The sequence below is a fragment of the Danio rerio genome, chromosome 18 (genome assembly GCF_052040795.2).
Source record: "Danio rerio strain M-AB ecotype USA chromosome 18, GRCz13ab, whole genome shotgun sequence".
In the NCBI taxonomy this organism is placed as follows: Eukaryota; Metazoa; Chordata; class Actinopteri; order Cypriniformes; family Danionidae; genus Danio; species Danio rerio.
Genome location: NC_141038.1, coordinates 12890442 through 12907500, shown reverse-complemented (window position 1 = coordinate 12907500; position 17059 = coordinate 12890442). Strand labels below are relative to the sequence as shown.

General features: G+C 33.4%; 2 protein-coding genes across 2 annotated transcripts in view; one reads left to right on the top strand and one right to left on the bottom strand.

Moving 5' to 3' along the window:
* The window catches only part of cracr2aa (calcium release activated channel regulator 2Aa), a 41684-nt gene extending 35388 nt beyond the window's left edge, over positions 1 to 6296 (top strand). The window contains exons 16-18 of the mRNA XM_087293010.1: positions 1277 to 1378; positions 1657 to 1733; positions 3955 to 6296. Of these exons, the coding sequence (XP_087149136.1) occupies positions 1277 to 1378; positions 1657 to 1733; positions 3955 to 4039 (264 nt within the window). The 3' untranslated portion in view covers positions 4040 to 6296. The remainder of the gene's footprint in view (positions 1 to 1276; positions 1379 to 1656; positions 1734 to 3954) is intronic.
* Positions 6297 to 12373: 6077 nt separating this feature from the next.
* prmt8a (protein arginine methyltransferase 8a) overlaps positions 12374 to 17059 on the bottom strand; it is a 42992-nt gene continuing 38306 nt past the window's right edge. Inside the window, exons 9-10 of the mRNA XM_087293022.1 lie at positions 14299 to 14420; positions 12374 to 13167 (exon numbers count right to left, since the gene is read on the bottom strand). Coding sequence (XP_087149148.1) covers positions 13084 to 13167; positions 14299 to 14420 — 206 coding nt within the window. The 3' untranslated portion in view covers positions 12374 to 13083. The remainder of the gene's footprint in view (positions 13168 to 14298; positions 14421 to 17059) is intronic.

Sequence of the window (17059 nt, the reverse complement as noted above, 5' to 3'; positions counted from 1 at the left end):
CATTTTATGTGGTGCGGCATTATTTAGTCGACTCTGACTTTGTGTGAGTTTTGTCTTTCTGGTCTTTCCCCTTAGACAACCTTATAGAGCCTAGCTAGATTTCAACTTTGTAGACAAAACCATTTTATTTATTTATTTTTAAAAAAAATTTTTAATAAAAAGTCTTCAAATGTAAACAACTTATATAAAAAAGCACATATTGTAAATAAATCGCCATTAAATTAGAATATGCCAATAACTTTTGATGTATATAGAAACCTTCATTATATATTATTTCATAGTTTATACTTGTTTTTCTCATACCTATTTTGATAAATAAGTATTTTAGATTATTTAAAATACATTCAACTTTATTGGCATTCAGTGTGGACAGCAAAGTAAGAATTGCTCCTTACCGTGCATATTACAATAAACACTTTGAATCGTGAAATTGATTGAAATATTAATTAAATGATGGGTTAAAGAAATATTGTGTTCAATAAAATGCTCTCTAGATATAAATATGCTTCTTTTGATTAAAGGGTTAATTCATACAAATATTCTGTTACTGATTTCTCACCTTCATCTTATTTCAATCTCCTAAGACTTTAGTTGATCGGAACACGTTAAGATATTTTAGATGAAATCTGAGATCTCCATGACCCTCAGTAGACAGCAGTGGTCATGAGATGTCCAAGAAAAGGAACCAAGAACATTCCATGTGACTTCAGTGGTTCAACTGTAAAAATATTTTAATGAATAAACGTGTTCTTGAAGCCTTGCCTGTTTACAAGTGAACCACTGAAGTGGCATGGACTATTTTACAACGTGTTTGGATCCTTTTCTATACTTTGTCTTGGTACAGTTGTTGTCTATGGAGGATGAGAGACCTTTCAAATTTCATGTAAAATATCTTCTTTTGTTTTCTGAATATCAACAACATAAGGATGAGTAATTAGGAGCATAATCTTCATTTTTGGGTGAACTAACCCTTTAAATGCTATCTGCTACTGTTGATAGCACATTTTTCTTTATTTTCCTCTATTAATTTTCATTTGTGGAGCTAGTGGGTTTTTGGCAGGTTTTGTTTTGAGCTGGCTATTGGCCTAAAAAATTGGTGTTTGTTCCACACTGGTCTTTTTCAAAAGGAAATGGGTTGTCAAATGGGTTGTCACATGGCTAGTCAAAAATACTGTTTAAAAGTCACAGAAATAAGTTGTTACTTCTGTTAAGGAAGGATGATTTATTATCATTATTATTATTATTATTATTATTATTATTATTTATTTTTTTGCAGGAAGGAGCAGGTGAGGACATTCCCATCATGCTCCTGGGCAATAAGACCGATCTAGACAGCCAGAGAGTGATTCCACTAGGATTGGGAGAGAAATTAGCCAAGGTGAGTGAATCTGGGGCCTGGAGTGGCATCAGCATGAAATATTTAAAGTATGGTGCTCTTAAAGTGAGCAAGTGAATGCACAAACACTGAGCTAAATAAGTATTGTGTGGAAGTTCAGTCTTTTGCGCATCTGTTTTCAGTTTGTATGAAGTACTTTCCCGTTAATTAATAGTTAGCCGGAATTTTATGCACCAGCAGACATTAAGATCCACACCGAAGGAAAACAGATTGATCCTTTATTCTAAACATATATTTTGCATTATTATGTACTGTTTCAGGACTTTCAGTTGATGTTCTATGAGTGCAGTGCTTTTTCAAACCACAATGTGACAGACTCCATGATTCACATGGCAAGGTAAGAGATTATTAGCAAATATTGTTGTATATAGTTTCAAATGAAATGATTACTGTCATTATTGCTTTTATTACTATTATTCATTCATTCATTTTCTTTTCGGCTTAGTCCTTTTATTAATCTGGGGTCGCCACAGCGGAATAAACCGCCAATTTATCCAGCATATGTTTTACGCAGCGGATGCCCATCTAGCTGCAACCCATTACTCGGGAACTTTATTACTATTGCCATTAATATTATTAATAATAATAATAATAGTAGTATCTATAACAATATCTAAAATAATAATTTTAGAGTGGTTTCTGAAGGATCATGTGACTCTGAAGACTGAAGTAATGAAGCTGAAAATTAATATTTAAAATCACTGGAATAAATTATTAAATTAAATGATAAACTACTTTTGAACAGTTATTTTATAGTGCAATAAAATTTCACAATTTTACCATTTTTACTGTATTTTCGATTAATTATTTTTAAAATCCCACTGACCCCAAACTTTTGACTATTAGTATAAACAGTTGAAGTCAGAATTAATAGCCCCCTTTTAATTTTTTTTTATATTTCCCAAATGATGTTTAACAGAGCAATGAAATTTTCACAGTATGTTTGATAATATTGTTTCTTTCTGAAGAAAGTCTTATTTGTTTAATTTTAAAAAAAAAAACATTTTAAGGTCAATTATTAGCCCTTTTAAGCTATATTTTTTTTCAATAGTCTACAGAACAAACCATCCTCATACAATAACTTGCCTAATTACCCTAACCTGCCTAGTTAACCTGATTCACCTAGTTAAGCCTTTAAATGTAACTTTAAGCTGAATAGAAGTGCGTTAATAAATATCTAGTAAAATATTATTTACTGTCCTCATGGCAAAGATAAAATAAATCAGTTATTAGAAATGAGTTATTAAAGTTATTATATTTAGAAATGTGCTGAAAAAAATCTCTCCGCTAAACAGAAATTGGGGAAAAAAACTAAACAGGGGGGCTAATAATTCTGACTTTAACTGTATATATAGTGTTTACTTAAATATGTATTTTATACAGTGTTTGGCTGTGTAATATAGATTTCAGAAGGTAGAATTTCTGTCCCAAAATTTAGGATGTTGGGACAAAAATGCCCAATAAAGTTTGTCAAATATTTTGTATTAGATGAGATATAGTTATAGCAATTTCACACAATCAATGAGTTCAACAATAAACAAGTGCCGTTTCTGTCATGAATTTAGATTTTTAGACATTTCAGTAAATTTGAAGGTAATATTCCAATTTAAACAATTTTTTTCTGATTTTTTTTTTTTTAACAAAACTTATTACCCATAAGCTCACAAAAGAACAGGAGTTGCACCAATTCACAAAACCAATGTTTCAGGGGGGTAATTTCTCTAAAAAGCTGATTACTTCATTGCTGAATGAATCAGCCATTTAAATGAATCAAATTATTCAATGACCTGCTCGTTAGACATTTAATGTCACCCATTAGCAGTTTTAGTACTTATTTAAAGGAATATTTCATATGGTTTCTCATTTTAATAATAATAATAATAATAATAATTATTATTATTAATAATAATAACAACAAAAATAATAATAATAATAATAATAATAATTATTATTATTATGGAGGTAGGTCACCCAAAATGACAATTCTGTCAAGATTCACTTACTTTAGTGTATAATAATGTTTTGGAGCTGCAAAAATGATCTGTAAGTATATTTAAATATCAATTTAGAAGAAAAAAAGAAAGAAAAAAGCACTTGTAAAAGGCTTGCCTAAAAATGTGTAAGAAATCATTTGTTACATCAAAATACTTGGATCTTAATCTGCTTTTTGGTAAATGTATGCACCTCACTTTTAAACAATAATGAAATTGAATTACTGTACATGTTCAGTCTACAGTATAGGCATGAAAAAATACTTGTCAACCATACAGGCGTTGATACAGCATTGATACATGTGAATGAAGATTATTGACACCATTGTCATCTGAATACAGTTCTTTTCAAAATGGCAATGCCAAAACTGTTGTTAGTGCCCTAAAATTACTAATTCCAAAGCTGAAATCAAACTAGTGGGTACTGACTTGAAATATTTAGATTTAGTTACTATTTAAAAAGCATTATCATATGTTAATACATTTAAATGTCAGTTTCAAGCTTATCTATAGATTATTCTCAAAGGGATGTTGCTGTATTATATATGTTTATTTCCTCTCTGTCAGAATTCTGAAAGAACAGGAGGACAGAGAAAAAGAGAAAACAGTGTCACTAGTCGACAGTCCCTCGAAGAAGAAGTCCTGCTGCTAGTGAACACCCATCCAGAAACACCTGCAGATCCTTCAAACCCATGCATTTTTATACGGTTGGGTGGTTTTTCTTCTTTTTGTTCTTGATTTCTCTTATAAGTAGTCTTTTTTTTTTTTTTTTTTATAAACCAATACCTCTGTAAAGTGTGAAATGATAATTTTATGATAACATTTAGCATAAGAAGTGCACTATAGTCTTGTACATATACTAAAATTCATCCGATATTCCCTAATAAGGTTATTTAAATCACCCGTTACACTATTGATCTGAACATATCTGTATTTTCGTATCAACAGTTGATGTAATTTATCTTTTTAAATATGAACGTCTTGGGAAGAATCTTTTAAATGAGCCAAATAAGCTCCTACACTCTAGTTTGTTTACAGCACAATTGTTTTGCACAAGTGTATTATTTATTACTCGTGTGATGAATTCAAGATCATCAATTATTTCTTTGAAATTATAAGCAGACACTCTGAGAAATGGCTCCATTTGCGATCATCAGCTGGAATATTTCAGATGTTTTGCATGAGGATTTGGTTTTAACAGTATTGTTCACGTTACGACTAATCCATCAAACCAGAACACTTTTTGATTGTATTTTATTTATCGTGCTAATATGGTAATTTGTATATTTGTAGCCTGTATTTGCAGTTTAATGCAATCAGTGTTAAATTAGTGGCGGTCAGTAATGTCCACACACAGATGGAAACTATACTCGCGGAATCTGTTCAAAATGTTACTTTATATTTAGTACTGTCCTGAGATATTTTAGATTGATGATTTACATACAGTATAGTTCACAAGACAAAAACAACCCCTTGCAAATGTTTACACACAGTACCCATGATTTTTAATACGGTGTGTGTGTGTGTTTTCTGCTTTGTGATGGTTGTTCATGAGTCTTTTGTTTGTTCTGAACAGTTACTTGACAAAAAAAAATCCTGCAGATTCTTCAGTTTTCCAGCATCTTCTGCAGATTTGAACCCTTTCCAGCAGTGACCGTATGATTATGAGATCTTTCTTTTTACTCTGAGGATGACTGAGGAACTCAAACACAACTATTAAAATAGGCTTCCTCACCGATGCTCCAGAAGGAAACACAATGTTATATAAGAAAATAAATAAACATGATAAAGATGTCAAAATGTTCTTATTTTGTTGAACTAATATTGTTTTACATTTATTACTGCCTTTCGGAAATAACAGAAAATGCTTGTATGCTTCCCGGAAGACAAATTAAGAACAATTTAACCTGATATTCAGATTCTAAAGATTTTCAGTCCCCAGCTCTTAATGCATTGTGTTTCCTTCTGGGGCATCTGTGAAGGTTTAAACCTTTCTTAATAGAGAAAGAGTCTCAAAATCATCTCCATAGCGAACAGATTGTTCTCACAATCATGTAGTCTCTGCTGGAAAGGGCTGAAATCTGCAGAAGATGCTTGAAAACTAAAGAATCTGCAGACCATGGTTTTGTCAAGTAAATGTTCAGAACAAACAAGAGACTCATGAAAAACCATCACAAAGCAGAAAAACTCAGAGATTATCAGGAAAACACACAAAGTATTAAAAAACAAGGGTATGCAAAGTTTTGCATGGGGTGAATTTAATAATTTCTGGCAAGTCTTGTGAACTTAACTGTATGTAAACATCCTTTATTGAAATATCTTGCATGATGGTACTACAATAAATAAATAATAAAAAAACATGCATTTTGTAAAATCTCACTTATTTTTGAACAATTCTTCACATTTGAACAGATTCTGCAAGGAGTTTCTTGCACCACTGTAATATACTAATAATATAAATTCTCCCCGTGTCTTATAGAGATGCATTTATGATCCACCTGACAGTTTATTTATACATGTTAGGGATGAACAATAAGTCTTATGCTGTGTTTCAGGAAGAAATTCAGCGAATCTCATCTGTAACTGCAGTTTTTATGTTCAATTCATGCATAATTTATGGGTAGTTTCTCAATCACAAATACTGTGTGACCACTGAGGGCAGAATGACACTAGATTTCAACACTGTGTGGATATTTTTAGATTTCGCACTCTTGTAGTCTTAAATGTTAATACTTTAAATGTTTATGCTTTATTATGTAAATGTGAAATGTGTAAATAATGAATAGAAATGTATTTCGAGTCAAATGTTGAAATAAAGTATATTATGTTTGCATTATTTTCGGTTTATGCTATTGAAGAAATGATGAGGCATATGTCAAAAAAATAAAGTATATTATCCATACTCTTTACCTCTCGTTTCCAAAACACTTCTTCAGTAATTAATGATCATTTATGTATTAATCATATGCAATATTTGTGTTTTTGTTATGTGTTTTTTGCCATGGGATATAGAATAAGAATAATTTTTGACTTATTTACATTTTTCAGAAGGAAAATAAAATAAGTCTGAACCAAGTCAGAACTGCAATAAATGAGGTCTTGATTTCTGCTGCGACATTCCGATGGTAGGGTCAGATTTTGGCACCAACAACATGAAAGCTTGGATCCATCCTGCCTTGTATCACTGGTTCAGGCTGGTGGTGGTGTTGGTGTAATGGTGTGGGGGATATTTTCTTGGAACACTTTGAGCCCATTAGTACCAATTGAGCATCGTGTCAACTCCACAGCCTACCTGAGTATTGATGCTGACCATGTCCATCCCTTTATGACCACAGTGTAGCCTACCCATCTTCTGATGGCCACTTCCAGCAGGATAACGCACCATGTCATAAAGCGCAAATCATCTCAGACATATACATGACAATGAGTTCACTGTATTCAAATGGCCTCCACAGTCACCAGACTCATTCCAATAGAGCACCTTTTAGATGTGTTAACGGGATATTCATATCATGGATGTGCAGCCAACAAATCTGCAGCAACTGTGTGACGCTGTCGTGTCAATATGGACCATAATCTCAGAGGAATATTTCCAGTACCTTGTTGAATCTATGCCACGAAAGATTAAGAGAGTTCTGAAGGCAAAAGGGGGTGCAACCCTGTACGAGTGAGGTGTTCCTAATAAAGTGGCCGGTGAGCGTATATAAAGAATTGTGAGGTGGAAATCGTAAGATTTTGTCACATTTCTGCCTTTAGTTTCTTAGAATTGCTGTGAAGAAGTTTGAAATTGAAATTTTGACTTGTTATATTAACGAAAACATGTAACATAATGAGGTCATATGACAACTATAGTCATTTACTGCCTCCGATAGTAAGCTATATTGCCTCCTTTACTAATTAGAAAAGCTAGCTGTGCACAGTATGTCCACTCCACAGTGAGTCCTTTTCTATAATCACTTAAGGCCCTCTTGTGGACGGCAAAAGAAACTGCATAAAGAGTCAAATCAAGTTTTACACACCGTTTAATGGACAAATGACTTTTATTTGCTTTACCATCCAACATCTCACATCACCAGTTTTTATTTATTTATTTTTTATCTGTTACTTTCATATTTAATCTTAATTCTCAAGTTTTACAAACAGCCAAAGACACTTTCAATAAGGCATGCTATTATACACCAATAACATTTGCTTTAGATTTAATTTATTTGTTTTAAGCTATTTGTTACCATTATTTTGATTGGCAGGTGATCAAATCATGGCAGAATAATAATTTGAAAACATTTTAACATGTAAACCTCAGATAGCCTATATGACCAACGACAAACAACCCATCTGTTCTGAAACTATAACGATGAACGAGAAAAGCATTCCTTCATTGTTTTAAAAACAGTTTAAAAACCCCAGATAAACAAACTACTCACACTTGTTAAGTACAAGTAGTTACCACTTTTTACCCGCATTATGAATGCAGTGTAAAACATGTAGACTCAGGCAGTGTCCAAAATCACCACTTTTACCCTTACACAGGAAACTGTAGCGTCTGAAAACATACTAAGTGTTCTCCTGTGCACAACCGATGAACACCCAACTGCTAGAAAATACCCACAATGCACTGTGAGTCCTGACGATTGAATTCCCGCCGAATTACGCGTCTTGTCAGATGAGGACGTCAACCGCTAAACCGTCCATTTTCCAAAGTGAGTACAACTTAATATCAGATAAAACGTCTTTATTATTATTTTATGTAACCATGCTAAAGTTTATTTAATGAAAGAGTCAAATATATTTCATTATTGAAGTTGTTTTCCAAGTTTCAAATGTTCATTAACAGCAAGCATAACTAGGCCTACCCAAGCTAGCAAAATTCATGTGGCTCAAGTCCGCCCCAAACCATACACTTGCTCATCCGGCAACAGTTTTCATTATTGCTGTTGATTCTGCTGTTTATGTTGACGTTGTTGATTTTGTCACTTTTGTATCCTTTTTGTGATGTTTGTGAGTTTTGTTCATGTTGTTAATTGTCATTGTTGAGGTTCATACTCAGATTATTGACGTCTCTGTGAGCAGAAGTTGAACCATAGAATTTTTTTAGCTTATAAATGTTCATAATTCTGAGGCATGTGCAAGCATGTTATTATGTTTCTTTTAATAATGGATTAAACATTGGTTAATATCAATGAATTATATTATTTTATTACAGGTTTGCCATATCTTCTCTGGGCCACTTTAGGCTCAAATCCACATTAGCCATAGCTTACAGTGCCGAATATTCGCCTTAAGTGGCTCACATATGTTTTATGATAACTGGGTCACATTTTCCATATCTTCTCTGGGCCACTATAGGCTAACGGCTGCATTAGCCAGAGTGTACTTTTGCCAAATATTTGCCAAAAGTGGTCCACACATGTTTTAAAATAACTGGGCCACATTAGGCTCACAGCCGCAATAGCCAGTGCTTACTATGCCAAATATTTGCCAAAAGTGGCACACATATGTCTTAAGATAACTGAGCCACATTTGCACTTACACGTGTGAGCCACTTTAGGTTTTGACCCAGATTACCCTAAATGACTATGCCACATTTTTGCCAACTGTGGCCCACATTTGTCCTCCATCATTTGAGCCAAATGTATCATTTTCCACATGGGTCACATTGGTCTCACATTCAGATTACATTTTGCCGTAAGTGCCAGATCTTTCCCCTAAATGGCCTATATATGAATGAAACATTTTGGACCCCTTTGTTATTGTACAGGTGGGCCACTTCAGGCTCAAATTAATTTTGTCTGGGATGAAGGAATACCAGCAGTGCAGCATAACAACATTCGTATGCTAACTGGGGCTGTACGCAATGCGAAATGTAGCACTGGTTTCATTCCCTGCTTCAAGTAGATGATATTAGTGGGCTATTTTGTATTATATGACATGCAGGCTATAGTGAAAAAAAGTTTGAGGGTTATTTTGAACACAGCCCTACAGTCTTATCAACAGATGCTAGTCTTTGCACATTCACTAAAAGCAACAGCATTTGAGCTTAAACAATGACAAATAATGTTGCAAAATGCAGCCATCATTAATATAATTCTTACCTTTTTACTCTGTCCAGAAAACAATGGTGCGAGAGAGCCTTTGTGTAAATATGTCATGTGCTATTTTCGTCCAATCAGCGACACTCATGCTACGGGTATTCAAATAAGCAGGTGAACTCAACTTTGTACACTATGAAAGAGCAGTTGGGCTTTACACACTGAGTTTTATCCAGGGTTATTATTTTAAACCCCAGGTAAAAGAGAAGCTTGCTAAGAGGTAAATGCTTAACAATTGACAGATTCACATGCCTCTTTTCAACATGTTGGACAGTTATGAAAAGACAGTAGCCTGGATGTAAACAGCTGTGGCATCATTTAAGGGGAAAATTGTCAGTATGGAAACAACTTTAAGCCTAATGGAAAGCATATTTACTGAATCGTTGATCTGCTTTGCTAAAACATCAAAAATGATTTTGCTGCTTGTTCAAACTGCTTATTTAAAATGAGTTATTATTACACAAATTGATTTATGTCCACTTGAATTTGTTTAAAGGGATCAAGTTAACGTAAGCAATTTGCGTTGGGGCACCATGAAGGAATTTTTTTTACAGTGTCATTCACCATGAAGTTTTGAAAATGTAATTTTGTGCATAACAGAGTTAATTTTGAATGTCGTAGTTTTCCATTTCAGCCACAGCTTTAATGTATAGTAGGGGGCGGGACACATCAGATACTTAAGTGCATTCGATTGGTCAGCAGATCTGAAGAGAAGATGAAGTGCTTGACAGATTTATAAAAAAAGCTGGAAGTTTTGAATGCTTTTATCTTCTAATCGAAATGCAAATTTTCATACTAGCTTAACCTTAAAGTCAATTTGAAAACGTACAATGTTTATTTTGCTAGCGCATATTGTTATTATTTAAGCGAATAATTAATATGTGCAAGGTAATAGGCTACAGTGAAAAAAAAATGGAAATATTCAATTTAAGTCTGACTATTTGCTTCTGTGTTTGGAGTGGTGCTGCTTCTCTGTTGATGTCAGTTTAATGGCTTCATCCCTAATGTTCTTAACCAGTGCAAAAACAAAGCCCCACCCCTACTCAATATTCTGTATCATTTGGAAGTACATCAAGAAACTAAAAGAAAAGTCTGAGAAGCTTCCAGTTCACTCACAATAAAATAACCTTACAATTAACAATATAATACTGTCTAATACCCCCTCCCCCCCCCCCCCCCAATGTAAAACAGTAGGGCTTTCTAACTTCATTTAACCCCATTATGTACTTAACAGTAACTTAACAGTAATTTTCTGTTTACCCAGGGTTTAGATTGACCTAGAATTAACCACTTCAAACATGGAAAGCTCAAGTTATTCACACTTTTCCAATCCTGCACAATATCCCACCAACAAATCAGACTATAGTTAAAACGGATGAATAACTCCAGTTAAAAACATGATATGGAACAGTTGATATGGGAAACGTGCTTTGCTAGTGAGCTGAATGTCTTTGGTGATGACTAGAACAGTATAATCAGCTGTGACGGAGGGGGTCACAGATGGACCGGGACACGTCCCAGTCATGGCCTTGGCAAAGACTCTAATAAGAGCACAGGTGAAGAGCAGCAGGTGCCATCAAGAGCTCACCGCAGACACAGCCAACAGTCCACATGGCAGTTTGATATGTATTATGTGCTGATTCTCTATCTCGCTTTCCATCTCTGTGCTCAGCCAGTACGAGGATGCAAAGTGGAAAATGTAATTATCACGCATCATAAATACTAAACATGGCAGTCATACTAATGCTACTAGTAAATCAAATTCGGCTTGTAATTTAGGTTATTAAATTCTCAGTCTTTTATCTTTTATTTTTAATCTGTATTCGTAGGTTTGATTTCACCAATGCCCTCGATCATTTCATGAATGATGGGTCATTCTCAGGAAATAGTGTTCATGTGCTGTAATGCATAAAATGATATTGAATTTATATTAGAAAAATAACTTCTCATCAAGACACTATTGCAGTTTTTATTACTAATTTAATTAAAGTTTTATTCAGAATTTCTGTTTTCAGTTCAGTTTGAAAGTTGGTCATTTTGTTTTGTATTGTAGTCACTGATCTATAATTGTTATTCTATAAAGAGCAGTGGATTTAGTTGTTTCTGTAGAGTTTTTGTTCATTTTTATTTTTGTACATTTGTTGAAATTTAATAAAATAGGAGCTTTTATATTTTATTTAATTTTAATGTTTATTATATTTGAATGTTTTCCATATTATTTTAAAATCAACTATAATCCTGGAGTGTAATGCTTGAAATTGAAGCAAATGTAATATAATATAATATAATATAATATACTAGATAATATAATATAATATAATATACTAGGGGTGGCATAATGGCTCAGCGGTTAGCACTGTCGCCTCATAGCAAGAAAGTTGCTGGTTCAAGTCCTGGCGGGGTCAGTTGGCATTTCTGTGTGGAGTTTACATGTTCTTCCCACGCTTGCATGGGTCGCAGTACTGTCAGTACTGCTGTCAGTACTGGGTTGCAGCTCAGAGGGTATCCGCTGTGTAAAACATATGCTGGAATAGTTGGTAATTCATTCCACTGTGGCGACCCTTGATAAATATGTCACTAAGCCGAAGGAAAGTGAATATATAATATAATATAGTATAATATAATATAATTAAATTAATTAATTTTCTTGTCGGCTTAGTCCCTTTATTAATCTGGGGTCGCCACAGCGGAATGAACCGCCAACTTATCCAGCACGTTTTTAAGCAGCGGATGCCCTTCTAGCCACAACCCATCTCTGGGAAATAATATAATATAATATAATATAATATAATATATGAATATATATAATTTATATATAATTAAATATAATTTTGAACACAACTTGTTCCACTGCATTCTCATCTAATCACACATGTGTGTGTTTGCTTCATGAAGCTCAATAATTTGTTTTTGTCCATCTTGGTGAAAAGTCAATCATTGTGATTAAGTTTTTACGCAGCTTGTTTGTTTTGTTCTCAGCACAAACCAAAGAAATAATGCTCAAATTAAAGCATAACCCAGTGATACTTAAGTTAGCAGTAGATTAAACCCTAACATTTACAAGTGAATAAAAAAATAAAACTGCACCATTTCCTGAGAATAACCTGAATGTTAAGATCACTTATCTTATTGCATTAAAATAGCTAAAGTCCAGCACCAATTCAGTTCGAATACATTATATCTAGAGTTATTCTATTAACAAACTATGTTAAATTAAAATATCCTAAAGTTCTTTGAAGCAATATCCTTCAACATGAACACCTCAAATCACATCTCAAATAGAAAAGCAAAGAAACCCTAAACTTACACTTAACATTCATAAAAACATGACATTCTTTTGTTTTCAGTGGGCTGTTAGTCATATTTGGCCCCTGGACAATCGGAGAGATGGCGAAATAGTGCAGGTTATGGTTAGCGAAGGCAAGGCTGCTATTGCTATCCGCTCCAAAAAGAAATAAATGAAAAAAAACTGGCACGTCTCCCAGAGCGAACAGCTTGTGTTCTGGTCTTTCTCTATGTGTGTTTTCCAGCAGCAGCAGCTTCAGCTGTGATGGAGAGCTGCTCTTCTGCTTCTGCTTCTCTGAATGCTCTGCCCTCTGCTGGACACTTAACGCATCTTATAGTCGTGCGCGATTGCGGCCTCACAGAGCTGACCTTTAAAATCCAGCTCAAACGTAAAGTCCAGATCACGCTGGAGAGGAAAAGAAGAAACGATAAATGCCATCATCATTACACTAACTAAGCTGTAAAAATAAACTTCAATTCACTTATACTCAAAAAGTTCAAAGTAAGTAAATACTTTAATTCAGTGCACAGACAGTTGAAGTCAGAATTATTGCCTCCTGGAATTATAAGCACCCATTTATTTTTTTCCTCAATTTCTGTTTAGCGGAGAGATTTTTTTCAACACATTTCTAAACATAATAGTTTTAATACCTCATCTCTAATAATTTTATTCTTCCCATTATGACAATAAATAATATTTGACTAGATATTTTTCTAGACACTTGTACACAGCTTAACGTGACATTTAAAGGCTTAACTAGGTTAATTAGCCAGGTTAGGGTATTTAGGCAAGTTATTGTATAACGATGGTTTGTAATAAATGAACAAAAGATAATTTCACTTCATAAAAAATTATAATCTGAAAAATAATCTAATATTGTACTATAATAATAACAATAATAATTACAATAATAATAATAGTCTAGAAAGTAGGGCTGCACAATATATAATTTCAGCATTAATATCACAATGTGTGAACTTGCAAAAGTCACATTGCAGGATCTGCATTGTCAAATTTGGATTATAATTAACCAGAAACTACAGTTCAGAGCACATGATCTGTTTACAAAGTTTAATCCTATAATGGCGTGAAAGATTATTTATTTTGACGTGTATGTCTATGATTAAGATTTCAAGTGAATTTAAAGCATTTGAGCTAAAAAGAAATAATGTTTTCCACTTTTACAAAGAAGGATTGTGTTTATTTATACAATGAATACTACAGTTATTTTACATTTGATTACTGAATTTCTAAACCTTAATACTGTTACTTAGTTACTGTTAATTAGTTGATTTTATGTAGTTTTGGGTATTTTGTATATTTTTTATTTTTGATATTATTTATCTTGTAAAATTATATTCATATCACAATATAAATCACAGAAAAAAATATATTGCAATGTCCACTTTTTCCAACATCGTGCAGCCATACTAGAAAGCATATTATTAAGCTGGCATACAAAAAAAAAAAAAAAACATACAAGCAAGGAAAGTTCTGGAAAGCATTATTTTTAGGATTAGTTTTAGGGGCTCTTACTACGTTCTTCTCATTTGGCTTCATGCTGACGGTGCCGACAATCTCCTCTCCTCTTTTCACAGTCAGATACTCCTCCAGATAAAACACCGTCTGCTTCCAGTGTGTGAAAGGGGCATCTGGTGCTACGATGAAGTAAACAGAAGAGAAACTAAATAAAAATAACATTTAATGTAGAATTTATTTACTAAAACACTTGATTCAAATTGGTCAGTTACTGCATTCTGATTGAAAATACAGTTGAAGTAAGAATTATTAGCCCCCCTGAATTATTTGCCCTGTTTATTTTTTTATTTTTTCCTCAATTTCTGTTAAATGGAGAGAATATATATATTTCACATATTGATATATATAACATATTTTATAATTTAGCGCTTTTCAATATGTAAATCATTGTAACTAGTTCATATATTTGCTAGTATCTATTCAAGGCATATAGTTGCATTAAATTTCAGTTTTGCGATAGTTTTTTATTGTAATGGTCTTATCGGTATACATTAATGTACAGTTTTATCACAATATTGGCATAAGCTGCAAAAAAGAAAAGATAAAAAAGAACTCTATTTTAGTGTTGCCTTATTGTACATAAATAATGATAAAAAAAACATGTTTCAAACTAATTACAATTGCACAAGGATTAAAATGTATGAGAGGTAACATAATCCGATCTGATTAACAAACGTTATAGTTAATTCATCTATAATTTGTTAAAGTTCAGTTATAATTTGTTAACCAAACTTTAACATGTTTTCTTTATATTTAAAATTCATTAAATAGAAGATTATTTAAATATAAATTAAACAACATTACATTTACTAATGGAGCCTTACTATAAATGTTAATGAACAATAGGCCTATAAAAATCTGGACATTTTTAATGTTTATTATGTATCAAGATTAGTATAAAATATCAAGGTTTCACACAATAAAATAAGTAAAGTTTGATAAACTAATTTCAAGAGGAGCACGTGATATGATTGATCACAGCTCTGACATTCGCTATCATTGGTAAACCAATCAGATTAATCCAAACCTAGAATGAATAGCCCACTTCAAGTTATTTCCCTTATCTTCGTTTTTGGAAGAATCAACCCATTTTTCCACTTTTTCCTACTTTACAAAGGGGAGCTGTCAAAAACCTGATTTTTATTTTATTTTATTTTTTTCAGAAAATTTTAATAGATCCAAATAATAAAATAAATTCTCTGTAAAAATGTGAATGAAAATGTGAATGCTCAAAAATGTGCAATGGGCTACCTATATCCATTAGAACAATTTCTATGATCTTGGACCCCCTTAAATTTATCAATTATCTCCGAGCTCAGGGTTCTCTCCCAGGACAGCATGCCAAACCTGCTCTTGAGATAAATAAAAAATAGGATTTAACTATTTCTTTAACAATATCTTGGGTATTTCATATGCAAGATTAACATGTAAAAATGTTTTTATTATTTAAATAAGTAGACTATTTAGTCAGGCATTTTGAAGCACCACTGCAAATATAATAATCAGAATATTCTTAAAAGCATTCTACAGATTTAAATAAATAATTATTTACAGTATTTTGAAGTACCAAGCATAACAATACCATGTTATGTACCTCTTTATCACAATATATTGTATTATTGAATATCGCCATGTCCTGGAATATATCAGATGTGGCTCTTGATCCTCTTATCTGTGTTTATTTTGCAAACAGACATACTGTAAAATAATACAACTTAGGAGCACACAGACTTGTTCTGCTGCTAACAGATTCACCTCAGAAACTCAGATTTCCATGCTTTCCTAAAAACATAAGCCAGCATTACTTTTATGATCACTGCAAACAGTGTGTGTGCGCGTGCATGTGCGTGAGAAAGAAAGACTGTAAATCTATGTGTCTGACTGAGTGTTAGTTTTCTTGCCAGCTGAAAGATCACTTGTTCTTCCGCCCCTGAGGAAAGGCCTGTGTGCTGACTGAGCAATACGCCAAGCCTTAAAGGTCAATAGAACTTAAAGCCCTCAGATCAGTGTGTCTGGAGATCCCATGGCACTTCACAACACTCAACTCCACACACACAGGTCCTTAGATATTCTCTATACTGCTCTAACAATCCATCAGACAGCTGAGATACAGAAAAAAGAAGAAACGCAACAAAAAAAACTATATATAAAATATAGTCAATGCAAACTGCAGAAAACCCAAAAAAGTCCCTTTATTCATCAGAGGTCACCACAGTGGAATGAACCGCCAATTTATCTTTCACCTCACAGAAAGAAGATCGCTGGTTTGAGTCCTGGCCGGGTTAGTTGGCATTTCTTTGTGGAGTTTGCATGTTCTGACAGTGTTGGCATGGGTTTCCTCAGAGTGATCCGGTTTACCCCTACAGTCCAAAAGACATACTATATGTGAATTGAATAAACTACATTGGCCGTAGTGCATGTGTTTGAATGAGTGTGTATGGGTGTTTCCCAGAACTGGGTTGCAGCTGGAAGGGCATCCGCTGTGTAAAACATATCCTGGATAAGTTGGTGGTTCGATTCACTGTGGCGACTCCTGATGAATAAAGGGACTAAGCCGAAATAAAATGAATGAATGAATCATTAACAAACCTTACGTGATGCTTGTCAGATTGTGAAAACAAAACAATTCCTCTGAGCTTGGTCTAGTCTGATCATGTGATCAAAATTATCATGTGACTCCTTGAATTTAGATTGCTCCCATTACATTGTTTGGCATTGACAATGGTCAACACTTGACTGAAACGTCTGAACACCAGGG